The sequence below is a fragment of the Pieris brassicae genome, chromosome 8 (assembly GCF_905147105.1).
Source record: "Pieris brassicae chromosome 8, ilPieBrab1.1, whole genome shotgun sequence".
In the NCBI taxonomy this organism is placed as follows: Eukaryota; Metazoa; Arthropoda; class Insecta; order Lepidoptera; family Pieridae; genus Pieris; species Pieris brassicae.
This window is the reverse complement of record NC_059672.1, coordinates 1697909-1714999: the sequence shown is the minus strand read 5'-3', so window position 1 is coordinate 1714999 and position 17091 is coordinate 1697909. Positions and strand designations below refer to the sequence as shown.

The 17091-nt window shown below is 36.2% G+C and overlaps 1 protein-coding gene across 5 annotated transcripts; it reads right to left on the bottom strand.

The window, feature by feature from the left end:
- Positions 1 to 770: 770 nt before the first annotated feature.
- On the bottom strand, positions 771 to 17085 carry LOC123712992 (SWI/SNF-related matrix-associated actin-dependent regulator of chromatin subfamily A-like protein 1). Of its 5 annotated transcripts, none has more exons than XM_045666441.1 (14): positions 16632 to 17085; positions 16439 to 16554; positions 16255 to 16355; positions 14518 to 14652; positions 13246 to 13351; positions 12585 to 12668; positions 11765 to 11945; positions 10520 to 10670; positions 8665 to 8829; positions 6162 to 6315; positions 5174 to 5305; positions 4678 to 4803; positions 1854 to 1913; positions 771 to 995 (listed from the first exon to the last, which is right to left on the bottom strand). In XM_045666441.1, exons 1-14 carry the CDS (start codon positions 16963 to 16965, stop codon positions 822 to 824), a joined length of 2019 nt encoding a protein of 672 aa, XP_045522397.1. In that variant the 5' UTR covers positions 16966 to 17085; the 3' UTR covers positions 771 to 821. The 5 variants fall into 5 exon arrangements, 4 of the variants coding, with proteins under 4 accessions (XP_045522397.1, XP_045522399.1, XP_045522398.1 ...); XR_006754149.1 differs by having other exon boundaries at positions 917 to 995; positions 5174 to 5267; XM_045666443.1 differs by lacking the exon at positions 5174 to 5305.
- Positions 17086 to 17091: the final 6 nt, after the last annotated feature.

Sequence of the window (17091 nt, the reverse complement as noted above, 5' to 3'; positions counted from 1 at the left end):
CCTCTATGTCCGTGTAATGCTGATCATCAACCCGTTTGCGGTACAGATGGCGAGACGTATGCCAACGAATGTATACTCGACTGCCAGAAACAAGAAACCAATGTTGAGGTTAAATACCAAGGTCCTTGCAAGGTTAAAAGGGAAGAACCAATCTGTGCCTGCACGTTCGATTACAGTCCAGTCTGTGGTACCGATGGTCAAGGGCAAAAAACCTACAGCAATCAATGTGAGCTCGAATGCATTCAGAGGACCCAGGTCGCGGAGTTCTTACATGAAGGCCCATGCAGAAACAAGAGAGAGGACATCCAAGTCGCCCCAGGACCCATTTGTATTTGCACCACAGATTTGAGACCAGTATGCGCCAATAATGGTTTGACGTATGACAATCCCTGTTTGTTCAACTGTGCTAAAGATTCAAGCACGCTGGAGGAGCTGCATATCGAGCATGAGGGTATATGTGCCCCAAAACCAGTCGTCGTTGGCGAAGGTGGCCCACAGTGTTCATGTCCGAAAGTACAGGAACCCATTTGCGCCTCTAATGGTCAAACTTATTCCAGCGAATGTATGATGGATTGTGAAGCCAAAGATTTGACGGTAGTCCGCGATGGACCTTGTTAAAATATATATCAGCAAATAAGTTGGGGAATTTTTAGGCTACTAAAACGCGAAACCAAGGAAAGCCTGGCCAATTGACTGCACTGGCAATCCCTGAACTCCATGCCCCTCTATCTCTATATGTATCATAAGGTGAAATAAATTAAAGATTTTTTACAGAGAATAATTTATTTATTTACAAACTTTAAAATCACAAAAAAATCTTATCATAAATCGAAATTGGCCAATAATTCATCACCTTCCTCATCATCGAGGAAGTTATCATTTTGAATACCTGACGTATGAACAGATTCAAAATTCTTGCGAATGTTAGTTCCTGGAATATAATCGTTTTTATTTCTTGCAGGCGAAAGGTATTGAGTTATATTGGTTTTGCTTTCCTGAAAAAACACTAAAATTACTCATAGAATACGTTACATACTTCAGCGATAACAGCCAATAAATTTTATGACAAAGTCCTACACAGAACATGCAGAAGGGAATCTTTTTTTTTGCATTACTAGCTGTTCCGGCAATCGTCGTGTTGCCATGTATATTATTTATAGGAAATATTTTTTAGTTTAATAAAAATAACTTATCTACTAATAATAAAAAATAGGGGTTGATCATAGAGGGTTGTATGTATTTATGTATCCTGTATCATAAAAAAATAAAAGCAAAAAGAAATTGTCTAAAAAAATTTTTTTGGGGGGAACAGCCCTTATCACTTAGGGGTTTGAAAAGATAGTAGCCAAGTCTCATACTTACTGAATATGCATAAAAAATTCATAAGCATCGGTCGAGCGGTTTCGGAGGAGTAGGGGAACGAACATTGTGACACGAGAATTTTATATATATTAGGTCCTTACATATGAAATTGGCGTTTTGTATGGGAGGAACAAAAAGTCGAATATTTTTAAATATAATATCTTTAATTAATCAAAGTATGAACCATTTTCTATGCACTTTTGCCATCTCATAGATAGTTCATTGATCCCTTTACTAAAAAACCAGTCGGACGGGAATCAATAAAATCTGTGAAGGCGATTTGGACTGCCCCATCAGAGTTAATTTTTTTCCCTTGCAAGAAGTTGTTCAAATTTCGAAAAAACTGAGTAAATAGCTGTACAAATTTGAATTTGAAATTCCTAACCAAAGAGGAGGTATTTGAGGTCAAAGTGGCCAGTACGACAAAACGCCAATTTCATATGTAAGGACCTAATATATTTTCGATATATTTTATTATAAATATGGATTACCTGACGTTTCATCGTTGTATCCTCAAAGGTATCTTTGCTTAGACCAACGTTATTCAGAACCTAAAATCAAGATAAGATTCGCTTGTAAACTGTTTTTTAATAAAATTTTCGGCCATATTCAATATTCGTATGACAACAAAATGATAATGAAACTCTTTGTTTGAAGCTGGGTGTCGACTTTAAGCGTTAAGTACATGAGCTTTTAACGAACATAACATTAGGGCTAGTGGGGTTGCGACGCTGGATTAACAAGAGTAACTTGACTTATTGAAGGGTTCTTAAATCTATAACCTTGCTTTATATAATGATACTTCTATAACCTATAAAGTATGGTATGGTATAAAGTATGGGAAAAATTTGGATTCAAAACTCAAACTCAAAATATCTTTATTCATATAGGTAAACAGGTACACTTATGAACGTCAAAAAGAAGTTAAATTAATTGTAAATTTAGATTTACTACCAGTTCGCAAGTCAAGGGCGTAGAGCGGGCAAGAAGAACTGGCCAGAAACTTACCGCCAATCGCTAAGTCATACAAATTGTTTGAACTGGAGCAAATCAATCCCAAGGATTAGGATCATTAAAGTAATCGTCAAATTTATAAAAAAGCTTTATCGATTAATTTACGTTTAACGAGGGTTTTTAGGGATTACGTTCATTTGGTTTACGCTTCTAATTATTTACTGGAAAATATAAATGTAACTTAACTAATGTTAGCTTAGATAACTCTGGCTTACTTTTAATTAAACACAACAATTTTATTACGAGAAACAGTAACGTCTATTTGAAAAAAATAATAATTTGAAAGTAATTAATTAATAATCTCTTCAATATGAAACGGTTTCCTCGCGATTCTCGGAGCAGTGAGTTAGCTCTGTGAGGCCTGCAAAAAGCCCAGTAAACTTCTGAGTTAAGAAGCTGGGCTGGCTTAATTAGCCAGAACATCACGCACAACGGACCGCAGTCGAGTCGAGTCGCTAAGTGCGAAAACTGAGTCCACAGTACATACTGTTACGAGCTAGGGGATCGGATAGAAAATGCCGTAGATTTCTTCAAGGGTTTATTTCTTGAAAAATCAATGAGGAATTTATGAGCACAAATTAATTGCAGAAATGCACTTATAACACACAAAAACACAGTCACTAATTACTTCACTTATGCACACTTCGGTGTTTCACTCTTGTTATCGCATTCAAAACTAAAGGCGACTAGTCGCGTTTCGGCTCGCTTATATATCCCTAGGAATAATTCTAAACAATATTCGAGAAATTTCTAGGCGGGCTTGCTACTGAGTAGCGATTGCGCAATTCTAGAACATCCGCACTCTTTGTCTCTTTCGCACGTTGCTCCGTCCTTGTCGTACGGCGTTCTAGAGTGCTCAGTCTAGTTTCGAGAAAGTTCTGATCTTCTCTCTCTCTCTCTCGTATCATTTCGTCCTTGTCTCACACCTAGAAAGTTCGGTCTAGAATATTCCTTCATCAAAGGGGTATAACTAGGCCTGAAAACGCCTGAAAACGGGTCTCCTGAAAACTGCACCACTCGACTACACATGTTCTGAAACTGACTGAAAAAATGTTTCAGCTTCCTGAAAACTAGGGTAACATTATGAAAATTACAATTTTCTAATATGTGATTGACCCTCTCCTGAAACGGTCAAAAATCATATTACAGCCTGCTGAAAAGTTCTCTAACTAGTGGAAAAATCTAGAAACATTGCAATCGACCCGTCTTCGTAACAATACATATATACTGTGCAGCTAAGGCACGGCATATATGTATGTAAAAAGAAAATTCTTTTGCTGCAACTGTGACTCGCGTGCCACTATGCCAAAAGTTCTACATGGATAACATAGCTTTATATCAGTTTAAAAGTTTCAAGTTTTCTAGTCATACGTCAAAATATGATCAAGCAAAAGAAAATACGAGCTGAGTCGCTTTACTATCTCAAAGTTAATGGGGATTAAATAGAAAAACCTCAACAGGTTGAAGGTAGAACAATATTGTAACTAAAACAACAATAACTATATGTTATGTGTGTATTAATTATTTTTCAAAGTGACAACAAATGAATCATTATAATAATTGTGATTTTTTTTTTAAAAATCCACGTATATACGTGTGTATGACAACAATTAAATTGTGCGACTTATGAGGGATTTGGTGTATTATTATTGTTTTATGTAAATTGATTTCAATGTATTATTGTTAAAAAGCGAAAAAATATTGAAAAACATCTACGCGCGATACGAGCGATGCTGGAGAAAGCTAATCAAAGGTAAAATTTGAATGTACTATAAAAAATGTAGGTATTTGAATAGGATTTACGGGCAGTCATCGCGGCCCATCAACACCGAATTTTAGGGTGAGTTGCTGGCCTATGAGGAGTACACTCTAACTTTGAATAGTTGGTCGTATCTCACAGGGAAGACAGGAAGACAATTCGTGGAATTGTACGCAATTGGTACGCAAAATAAAGCGTCTTGGTAACCAGACTGTGGAAGACTTCCATCAAGGTGATGTGTTGAAAGAAGGCAGAAGAATACCTAAATAATTCTGCAGAACACTCACCATAGTACACTTTGTAACACTAGACATTGCGTGAACGAAATGCGAAGAGCGAGATAATCAAGCCAATCACTAATGCGTTGGAGGTTGACAATTCGACAAGTGCTTCACTGAATTTGGTAAACAGGAAGAAGCTGGTATTGGAGAGCACAAGTACTTCAGTTAATTAAGCCCTCCATAATATTGTTCCATATATAATAATGTTTTAAATAGAAGACATTCTCTATACAATCTTGTAAACTAAAAACGCATACTTACACTGAGTTTGTTCTGCAACAAAGGCCACATGTGGTCATCGACAGTGCCATGCGCCAACAGGTACCGTGCGCACACGCCGCCTTTGCGGCCTATACGATGCGCACGCGACTCCGCTTGAGTTAATATCTAAAAAACACTGCCCATAAATTTCCAGCATTGTTTTATGGCACGAACTGTCAAACCATTTTTTGATGTCAAATTGGACAATTGATTGATTGTTACATTTTTATTAGATCAATAATTTTCACTTATATCTAACTTATATTGAGGTTAGGGTCGAACCCCAGCAACGATATGGTCATTAAAACCCTCGTCGTATGAATAAAACATGAGGAAATCCGCTTCAGACACGGCATTAGGCACGGGCTCACCTACAATTATTACATAAAACAAATAATTACGAAACATACACACTAAAAGACTGTAGCGTCAGTGGTTTATTTGGCAAATGTCTCATGTCCCACGTCCATGGTCCCTAGAAACTGTAAATAATTACCCCCGGATTCCAATGTAGTTCCGCGAACAAAACAAGATCTGCAGCGGTAAGGGTGAGGCCGGAACATGCGGCCGTTATGGACAAGACACCGCATCTACACGATTCCGAATGTTGGAATTTATCAACGAGGTCCTGATCGTTTTAAATAAAATGGTAAACAGAAAAATATTAAAACATTTATTTTAACTATAAATCACTAGAAAATGTTAACGTGACAGGGGACAGGCTGGAAGGTCACCTGGTGTTAAGTGATACTGCCTCCGATACTCTCAATGCCTAAGGGTTAGCGAGTGCGTTGCCGGCCTTTAAGAATTGGTACGCTCCTTTCTTGAAGGACCCTAAGTCGAATTGGTTCAGCAATACTTCAGTGGGCAGCTGGTTCAACATAGCAGCTGTGCGCGGCAAACTGGCTTTAAAAACGCTCAGTTGTGGAACAGCGGACGTCCAGGTGATACGGATGGTATTTCGTATTCTGCCTTGACGTCTGCTGATGAAACTCAGCTGCTTAACCCAGTACTTGTGAACGTGGAGATATCTTAAGTAAATGATTTTAAATAAAAGTACTATTTGCAGGCCAGAAAGTGACTTTTATCCGTTGAGTCGTAGGTTCGAACTCCGGCTGTGCACCAATGGACTTTCTGTGACTTTAAAAAAAAAACAAATGATCACCATACAGCTATAGTAATGAGGTCTTTCCTAAAAAATTATGAAAAATAAAACAGGGGGCACATTTTTAGGTCTGGGCCTCAGACTTCTGCATCTGTTTAATAATCATTTGTCAATAATAGGCAAATAGGTGATCAGCCTCCTGTGCCTGACACACGCCGACTTTTTGGGTCTAAGGAAAGCCTCTCTGTTTTCCTTCACCTTTCGAGCGAATGTTAAATGCGCACATAGAAAGAGAGTCCATGAGAGTTGCAGGTTGAAGCCAATATAGCTCTTAAAAATTATAGAGATACTATTTATTTATGAAGGAAAGGAAACTCACCGCCCTCGTTGAAGGAGGAGTGGAGCCGACTATACATATATAATGCAACCCGACTTCATCCAACGTCGAACATATAGCATCAATCACGTTTCTATGGTGAGCGAAAACTAGGAATTTCCCAGAGAAATCCTTCAGTAATTGTCGTAAATATTTACTGTAACCATATAAGGTATTTTTTGTTTAGTATGTATGTAAGGAAATAATTATATTTGTTAGACTAGATTCTTTAGATTATTGATTAGCACTATATATGTGTTTGATTTTCTCATTTAGTGATGACGTCATCAGTTTACTGTAATTTTTTACACATTTTCTATGCTTGAAAACGAAATGCATTTTCGAGGATTTCTACAAAAAATTATACGTTTATGTACTATTATTATATAGGGGGTTATAATTTATATATCTATAGGGGTTTATAATTGCAGTAAATCTGCTTACGTAATACTTAAACGGTCCTTTTTCTATTATGTGTTAAATGATGTTTCATTTATTATTTGTTTTAGTCTGTGGAAAAGACGTTAGTTTTGGCCTGTAATTTACATTTGAATTCGAAGTTTTAAGCGTTAGAAGATTATGGAAATCACAAACTCTTAATGTTTCTTGAAAGACATTTCAGCAACACATTTGAGTTTTATTCATCATATAAAATAATAATAATAAAATATGTTTATTCATTTTAAGTTCAATTTCATTACAATGTGTAAGATTTGGGAACACCCTTTTAAGTAAAAAATATACCTGTGTCAGGGTTTCCAGCTCTTTCATAACAAACTTAGTTATACATTCCTTAAAATGTTTAATTTATATATAATTTAGTTACATCTTCTATTAACTTTTTTTTTTGTTATTGATTTTTAACTGTTATCAACACACTGGAGTGCATAAGTGAGTGTGTGAGTGCAAATGTGTGAATGAGTGAGTGAGTGAGTGAGTCAGTGAGTCAGTGAGTGAATGAATAAAGTCTGTACTACATACTAGGCCTCAGAAGAAGCTCCAACTCTGCGTAGGGTATGTTCATGAGCCAGTTCTTTAGTCGTATTTTTAGATTGTAGACGGTAAGAGGGTAGATGTTAAGCAACCTATTTAATTTATTATAGATGTAGTCTACTTGCATATTGCGTCTCGCAAAGTCAGTCCTAACGGTCTGACCGACGACAACATCCCTATTCTTTTTAAGAACAGCCTACTATCAAATGGTAGCGCTCTGTGTGATTTTAAAATTAGACTCAGGACATACATATATATTTACTACATATGGCTTGCCCCGGGTGGAACGAAGTGGAAAAGCTATTTTTTTAAGGATGAATAAAAGATGGTAATGTCCTATTATTACTTGCATACTAAGTACAATACATAAACAGTATAGTAGTATAATAGGAACTGTGTATTTTATGGCGTTATAGAGAGTTGTCGTTAAATGGAGATAAGAAAATCGTTTGATAATCCTTGACTCCTACTTATTAGTCATGGTCAACAATAGTCTACACGTGCAAGCAATCCCAATATGTAAACAAAAGAACGAATTTCTTAGAAAGTTCGTATGCATGATGCCGACAGTCGATTTTATTGCGGGCTAGGCTAATAAAGAAACAAAAGAACGTACACAGCTGCGCAGTTTTAACTAATTGTAGCAACTTTTAAAGTACTTTAGTAATCAATTGTCGTTATTGCGAGTGGGTGTAATGCTATGTAGAATGTATCATTGGAAGACAAGCTAAACCAACCAAAGCGAATTGATTACGACGCTTGAGGGAGTTCGTCGTTAAATCGAGGGATGTTAGATGGAGCTTACACTATATATCAAATGAACACTATTTTTTGTTACCTATTTAATGTTGTGTTATGTCTTTAGTGTATATAGTTAAAAAACATTAAAACAGTCGTACTGGTGCTAAACGACTTTGTTCCCCGGGACAAGCGATATATGTATATAAAAATTGAAATAATTTTTGGCTTTGTTTGCGACGACTGGATTCAACTTTTTCGATACAATGAGGAATTTTGTAACATTCTTGACAACATCGTCCAATTCATAAAATGCAACAGGATCAAATGGCCACATCAACACCAAATGGCGGACGCAGAACCCCAGTCCTTAATGTACTCACAACCTGGCAAGAGAAAGCCCGGTAGACCGAGGCTGCGTTGGTATAATGGAGCTATCAAAGACCTCAAAACAATAGGGCTTCGAAATTGAATGCAAGAACCACGAAATAGATTAATGGCGGAGTCTAAGGCCCACAAGGGGATTCCAAAATATATAACAATTGTCAAATGTCAAGTGTCATCACTCATAAAAACCTTCTCAAAAATGAATACAGCAAATGTCAAGTGTCATCTCTCTTAGAAACTGTCAATAGTGAATAATGAATAAAACGATTGTCAAATCTCAACTGTCATCTCTCATCAACGGTAGCCATTGCCTGTCATTATATAGTGTCTCATAATAAAGGTAAAAAGTGACCAAAACTGCCCAAAGAACTCAAATTAATATAATCACCATATTGCAGGTATCTTGATTTTGGCAGATTCACTGAAGAACGATAGTAGGGCAGCGTGTCTTTCGGACGACTTGCTTTTCTTAAAGGCCTCTGCCATCTGGCTTAGCCCTTTCTGCTCCTCTTTTGTGAACTCGAGTAATGACGCATCAAGTAAAATAGATTCCCTGCAAAGTTAAACATTCTTAAAATATAAAATTAATTTTAATTTTTAGAAACGCAAGTTCGGCTCTATACGCGAGCAAACGTGTATGATGAGAGGACATTAAAATTCAATACCGCGCCTGATAAATGAACTTCCTGTTTGAGATAGTCTGTAAATTGTGCAACGCTCTGTGAAGTTTAATATTTCGGAAGGTTAATGTCAGAAGCGACTGTTCTTCTGGTTTTGGTTGTATTATTACAAAACTTATACAGTCACAACACTTTCCGGTTATTAAATAGTTTAACTTTAAGTAAACAATTCTAAGTTTATATCTCAATTTAATAAAGTTTATACGCAATTTAATAAAGTTTATATCTCAATTTAATAAAATTTATATCTCAAGTTAATAAAGTTTATATTTCAATTTAATAAAGTTTATCTCAATTTAATAAAGTTTATATCTCAATTTAATAAAATTTATATCTCAAGTTAATAAAGTTTATATTTCAATTTAATAAAGTTTATCTCAATTTAATAAACTTTATATCCCACTTTAATAAAATTTATATCTCAAGTTAATAAAGTTTATTTCTCAAGTTAATTAAGTTTATATCTCAATTTAATAAAGTACATATGTCAAGTTAATTAAGTATATATCTCAATTTAATATAGTTTATATCTCAGGTAAATAAGCTTTATATCTCAATTTAATAAAGTTTATCTCAATTTAATAAACTTTATATCCCACTTTAATAAAATTTATATCTCAAGTTAATAAAGTTTATTTCTCAAGTTAATTAAGTTTATATCTCAATTTAATAAAGTACATATGTCAAGTTAATTAAGTATATATCTCAATTTAATATAGTTTATATCTCAGGTAAATAAGCTTTATATCTCAATTTAATAAAGTTTATAAGACATCTTAAAAATTTGTTGCCATTTGAAAAAAATCAGTCAGGCATTATATGAATTGTGTGTAATAAATAAGTGACAATGCCGGGCTCACGATAATTTGAATAGCTTTATATAAATGGTTCAGCCACTAGCCTTACCGGCAGTTTCACAGACCCGGCTGATCTGCCGGCCGATCCAATTATTTAGATATTTGTCGATTCCAATAAGTATAACGTTATTTCAATATCCGTAAGTTGCAAACTTTGACCCCGTGGTACAAAAACTCAATTGAAATCATTACAAGTCAATGGCGCTATAACCTTTTTAGGTATAGCCTCAGCCTCCTGTGCTTGACACACCGTCGACTTTTCGGGTCTAAGACAAGGTGGTTTCCTCACGATGTTTTCCTTCACTGTTAAATTTTAATGTTAAATGCGAACATAGAAAAAAGTCCATTGGTGCACAGCCGGGGATCGAACCTACGACCTCAGGGATTAGAGTCGCACGCTGGAACCACTAGGCCAACACGGCTCTATTTCTTTATTTACTGGCCATTTCTAGTTCCTTGAGAATTTTCTTCAAAAGCATAGAATATAGAAGATGGTAATTGAGCTGAGTTGCGAGATATAGGTTATGATAAAAAAATTGTTTATCTGTTTCATTTCTTTTCTCTTAATAGACATATGATCAGCCTTCTGTGCCTGACACATTGCGTTTTTGTATAGTGCGCGAATAGCAAAGTCTATTGGTGAGCTATGATTCAATCTGAATGTTGAGAGTCGCACGCGCAATAAAAATATTTGCAAAAGCTATACCGAGTTTTTTCCTCCAGTGTAGTCAACACTTGTTCCTTGGTCCTTCGAATTAGGAATCGTTTTTGTAAAATCACTTGCAGTTCCGCTAAATTGGATTGTCCCGACATGTCCCACCCGAAATTTGTTTGTTTGCCCGCACAATATCTTTTACCTGGAAATTTGAATAGTCTTTATGGAGAAAGTCTCTAAGTCTCTAACAAAAACAATTAGGATTTTTTCCTCCTGTTGTTTTTCTTTATAAAGTAAAGGAAATTCTCGTCTTACCAGAGACGCCACTTTTATGCATTTTCAAAAATCCTATTTGACATTTAATTTATCAACAGATCTATTAAAGATTTTTATACATTACGTGTCAAAAACGGTAACAGAGTATAAGCGACACTTATCTTGGCCGGCGCGACGGCTGAAATTGGTACTACCGTCGCCATTTTGAAATGTCAGATTGACATTGTTTATTTTATGTAATTTCTTGGTGCTAATAATAATTACTATATACCAACATCTAATGAATTAAAATGTATTTATTTTTATTACTTGCATTATTAATTACCGTGGCGAGTTTTAACTATCGAAAAGTTTTGATTGCTAGGTATCTTAAAAGATATTATATTAATAGTACAGATAACAAAACCTACCATAAGAGTTGTTCCTGAGTTTGTGTCACAATTATTTAAGCCTATAAATGTATTTTCTCGATTCCAGTATACATTGTTTTATTAAGACATATCAATAAATTATTAAGTTGTTGTCATTATACCCCTTATAGTGGTTAATTTTTATTTACTGGCAATACTAATATCCATGACAGCGACGCTTTTCGGCCAAGAAAAGTATGTGGCACTGTTGTCAAATAGACGATGTCACAACTTGTAAATAATATGTTTTCGCCTGTCAATCCTAGTCTTGGAGTTTAATTCGTCGGAGATTTTTTAATTTTTTTATAAAAACAGTAATAAATTTGTTTAATTTAAAAATGGTAATTAACTCGTTATGAATTTGTTAAGTGATTGACCATCTCAATGCCCTCTGGGGCTCGCTAGTGCGTCGCCAGCCTCTTAAGAATTAAGTATTAAGAAAACACTTTTTAAACGGATTGAAGCTATGAAGAATGAATGAATGAATAAAGAATATTTATACCATTTGTGTCGAACGACAGATATTTGCTAATAATATTTTCACATGATTTTTTTGATCTCTTAACTCAACCCTGTGCGTTATTATAATACTTTTTAAAAAGAGACTCACCATACTCTGTATAAGATGAAAACAACTTCGGTTCGATAAGCGCCAATTGCGTGTATAACTCCGAAGGGCGGCTTAAAGCAGGCGTACCACTTAATAATATCGCTCGCGAACACTGCCGTGCTATAGACACTAGAGCAATCGTACACTGAGCTTTGTGCGACTTTAAATAGTGTGACTCATCCTACAAATAAAAGCAAGCATATAGCACTACAGAAGTTGTCTTTGTAGTATCAAGTATAATCCATAGATGTCAAAACATATGATCAACTTTAAATAATTAATAAAAAAGTGAGACGGAGAGTTGATTCCCAGTTCTTCTCTTCAGTTCTAGCAGCAGTAGTAGTTCAGTAGCAGGAAATGTAAAATTAGAAGCATTTCATACACATTTCTGTTTTTGACTTTCATTAGTGTACATTGTGTTACCTATTAGAATAAATTATTTTGATTTCTTTGTAAATCTTTAAATAAAAAGATGACGTTTTGTTTGATTGTGATGTGGCTGGTACAAGAGGCGTTGACATTGACATATACGTTTGTATCTCACAATATAACACACTGCTCCAAAATACATGACCTTTATTAAGTATAACTATATACACCTGGATTTACCATGTTTCATTCGGTTTGTTTTGTTTCGACTGACCCCCCCCCCCCTCATTAAGGGGATGTTTTAGACGTTTTCATTTAGATTCTTCAAAATCGAGTTGAGAATAAAGCTGGAAAGTCTGAAGAATGGATAAATCAGCCTGCCTAAGTGGCATTTGATCAAAAACTTGTGACTGCATGGATATTGATTTAGAATTTTATAGTATTTACTTACAATAATAATAGTTCCAAATTTTTTGTTCTTTAATAGTTCTGTGTGCATTGTTGTTATTTTATAACTTACGATGACCACTTCAGTCTGAAAGAAATGGCCTACTAATTTAAATATTCATAATATTATTTAATTAGCCTTGCATTGATTGTAATCTATAATCTATGAAATATTGTTGTGTAGGGGGCAAAACTTAGATGAAGACTTTGTAAGGTGTAATAAGGGTGTAGCGACCCCTACAATTTGTGGCTACGAATCACTACGATGACGTCATACCCTGAACCGTGCAGACGGCGTTATACTACCTCTGGACCTTAGCCACTGGGGCCTTCCAGCCAGTCTGTGGTTAAACTGATTGAAGATCGTTACATTTGGCCCCATTGGAAGGACCTTTCTTCCTTCTCAAAAGGATTATAACTTCACAGATTACTACACAAAACTTAACAGCTTACTATACAAAATAATTTTTAAATCTAAACGTCAATAAAAAAAGGTTGATAGACTACAATAATATTTCAGAAAGCATGCATGTAGGGTGTAGATGTGTATTTATGTGTGTAACTGAATTCATTAAAAATCGGTTTGATTCAGTGACATATAATAATATATTGAAAATATATTTTTTGTTGGCTAATTTCTTGAGGTAGGCTACTATTGTACAAACCTGTCTGTCTGCAACCAGTTGTGCATCCTTTCCCGTAGTTAAGGTAACTATATTCATCATAGGGACTGATGGTAACAACTCATGAATCTTACTCTGCCATGTTTCTCTGAAATATATGGAATTGAATCCATAAAATGTCCATCCCATTATATATGTCGCAGTAAAGTATTTAAATCAGAGAGTTAATTGAATCTCTAGACAGTTAATTAAATGTCGATATTCAATCAAGGCGCTAGCTTTTTGATTTAAATAAATCAACGTCGAAAACGTTTAACTATCTGTCTGACCGAAAGCCAGGGTGTTGATTAACAATGTAAAGCAAGACTCCGCCATGATTATTTCATTTATTATTGTTATTTCGGCGAGATCGTGAAGAACTGAGAGCTTGGAAATTCCGTGTTTTGCTTTATTGTAAATGGTTAGGTTAGTTCAAAAAATATTACACGAATATTTAGGCGTCAGGTGGTGGTTTGTACCAGATGGATTCCTCACACTTTAACCGACGACCAGAAACACCTTCGCATGGACTGGTGTCGCCAAATGTTAGATAAGTTCAACGGCGGTGACTCAAACGCTGTATTTGACATCGTCAGGTGATAAAAGCTGGATATATTGCTTCGAACCCGAAACCAAAAGACAATCAGCTCAGTGGGTGTTTCCTGTCGGGGATCGGCAAACTAAGGAAAATAAAGGAAGAAGTCAAGGAAAAAAGATGATTGCCTCATTCTTTGGTCGGAAAGGTGATGTCGCGACAGTTGTGCTAGACGATGGAAAGACAGTTACTGCAGACTGGTATGTCAATCGACAGCAGCGCCCTCGAAGCAGGATCCTCCCTCACCACGACAATACTTCAGCGCACTCCGCAAAACAGACTATTGAATAATTCACTAGGGTAGGTGTCGCAATAATGAATCATCCGCCATACAGTCCTGTCCTAGCGCCCTACGATTTATTACCAAGAACTAAAGATAAAATTCGAGGTATTCGTTTTACGAGCCCTGAAGATGCGGTGCAAGCGTACGAAAATGCCATAGAAGAGACCCACTAAGGAAGAATGGGCCCACTGCTTTTCTCAGTGGTTCCATAGAATGTGACGATGTGTAGAGAGGAACGGAGATTACTTCGAAAAACAATAAAAGTATTCGCAACTTTCTACATTATAGGTACAAAAAATAGATGTTATTGAACATTACAAATGTAATAATTAATTAGGTTGCCTAATGATAATTTATATTTTCTTGTGTGAAATAGCATTTATAATATATCACTCACCTCATAGAAGATGTAGTAACAATCAAAAGTGGCCAGTTATGTTTATAAAAGCTGGCTATAGCCAACGCTTGAAATGTTTTACCCAATCCCATGTCATCTGCAATCATACAACGTCCGCGCCGGGAAATACCAAACCTGAAAAGAATTATATTAGAAACACACATTTGATCCTTAATCTTAAACTGCAAACCTAACAAACAAAAATCTTTAAGGAAATTTGACTAGTTCTAGATTTAATTGGGGATATAAAAAATAATGCAACATACAGATATTATATCAGGTGACAGATATTGAAAAATCACATTTAAATTATTCAACGAGTTAATGATATTTGTAATAGCAGGCAAACGGGCAAGAGGCTCACCTGATGTGAAGCGATACCGCCGCCCATGGACACTCACATCGCCAGAAGGCTCGCAAGTGCTTTGCCGGCCTTTCAAGAATTGGTACGCTCTTTTCTTGAAGGACCCTCGAATCGAATTGGTTCGGAAATACTTCAGTGGGCAGCTGGTTCCACAAAGTGGTAATGCGCGGCAAAAACTGCCTTAGAAAACGCTCAGTTGTGGAACGACGGACGTCGAGGTGATACGGATGGTCAGGATGGAAACTCAGCTGCGGGTATTAGACCGAACAACTCTTCTGAACACTTCCCATGGTAAATGCGGTAGAAGATGCAGAGAGACCCAACATCTCTACGCAACGCCAAGGGATCAAGCCGCATGGAAAGTGATTGGTCGTCGACGATTTGAATCGCTCTTCGTTGAAAACGGTCAAGTGGAAGGAGCTGGTACTGGGGAGCTCCCGCCCAGAGGTGAGAACAGTATTCCATGTGGGGCCGAATTTGCGCTTTATAGAGTTGCAAGTGGTGGCCCGGAGTGAAGTACCGTCTCGCCTTGCTGAGCATACCAAGCTTTTTGGAGGCTAATTTAGCCTTCCCTTCCAATTGACCGCGAAACTGGACGTTATTCGATATGTCAACGCCCAATATTCCGAGTTAGCTGAGGCTTTAAGGAGAGTGCCTTCAAAGAGGGGAGTAGCGACAAAGGAAGTTTTTAGCGGAAAACGCGCAGACTAGTGTCTTCTTGGGGTTAAATTGGACTAGATTTAGTCTACCCCAGTCCGAGACTCCGCGTAAAAGCTAAAGCTAAATTAGTATTTTTTTACTGGAATCTGTTGGGCTGAAGAGGCTTGATAGCTCAGCTCGGGGTGTTGCAGCGTCTAGGGAATATCGGCGGAGGGCAGGTTTTAATTTGTCATAAGCTGATGTAATTGGATTGTCAGGATGTGTTAAGACGTGTCGGGGCTTCTTACGGGCCAAGGCCCGTAGGTACCAATTGATGCACCAACGGATTGGGATGATTTTTTAGCTTTATCAGTGGCGTGTGAACCGGGCCAACTTCCTCCAATGGCCTATGGTGTTTATTGCCAAGGTTGTTGTGAAGATCAATGTTCCTCACATTGCAGTGACTTCTGGTCGAGATTCTTATGAATAGGTATGACTACACATAGGTCTTACATAGGCGTATACAGGCAGTATTTTAATAAGGATTGCAAGGCTATTTATATTTTAGGAAAATTAATCAGAGAAATGGTATGGTATCTTTCCTTTCCCGTTGTACTCTTATGCTTATGCATAAGTGCAAAAACTGAGTCTACACTACGTACACACATTCCAACTAGACTATGCAGTTAGTATGTAATTACTTGAACTTCATTTTTAAAAAAAATTATCCTAACCTTACTCCTTCCTCTTGAAAAGGCATTAATTTATTCCTCAAAGTTGCTTCTATAGGTGATAAATCTACTAAATTGGGGTTCATAGACTTATCCTTTAATATCTGTAATAAAAATAGTTTATTAAATCACTCACTACCTTCTATTTTGTATCTGTTCCCTTATCAATTTTAGCTTTTACTCATACCTTTAAAACATATGGTGGAAGAGGACCTAAAACAATGTGAGGGGCTAATGGAGCCACTTTTGATATCAGTTCATCATAATCGGCAGTTGAAAAGTTCCATAACTTGGATTTAGAATCTAAAAATAATAAATGTACTTAAGAATTGTGTTTTATAGTTGATAGCAAATAGAAACAAGTAAATTAAAAATCTTACCATAGTTTTTTGATGGTATTGAATTAAAAATATTGATTAGGGGAGAACAAAATTCTGAGGGATTTACTTCAAATCTATCCTCTGATACTAAGGATAATGCTCCACTGACCACTTTTGTTACTGGTACAAATGTATCTACTGGTACACTATTTTCTTTTTTTAGATAAGGATGGAAAGAGTGATTACTAGAACACTCTTTTAGGGGACCATAAACAGAGTGTTGGCTTGTGGAAGTCCCTGGAGTAGCTTTGTTTTGGTAAGATTGGGTTCGGTTTTTTATTTTTTGTAAAGCGGCTAAACGCTTTCTTTCTATTTCTTCTTTAGTACATGCCATGTCTTGCTTAAGTTTTCAAAACCTGTTTTTTTGCTAACCGAGCCCAGTTAAGTATTTGGCGCACACATTAAATATGGCATGTTGATATACAAAAGCTCTTTTAAAATCAAGTTCAAGAGATGTAAG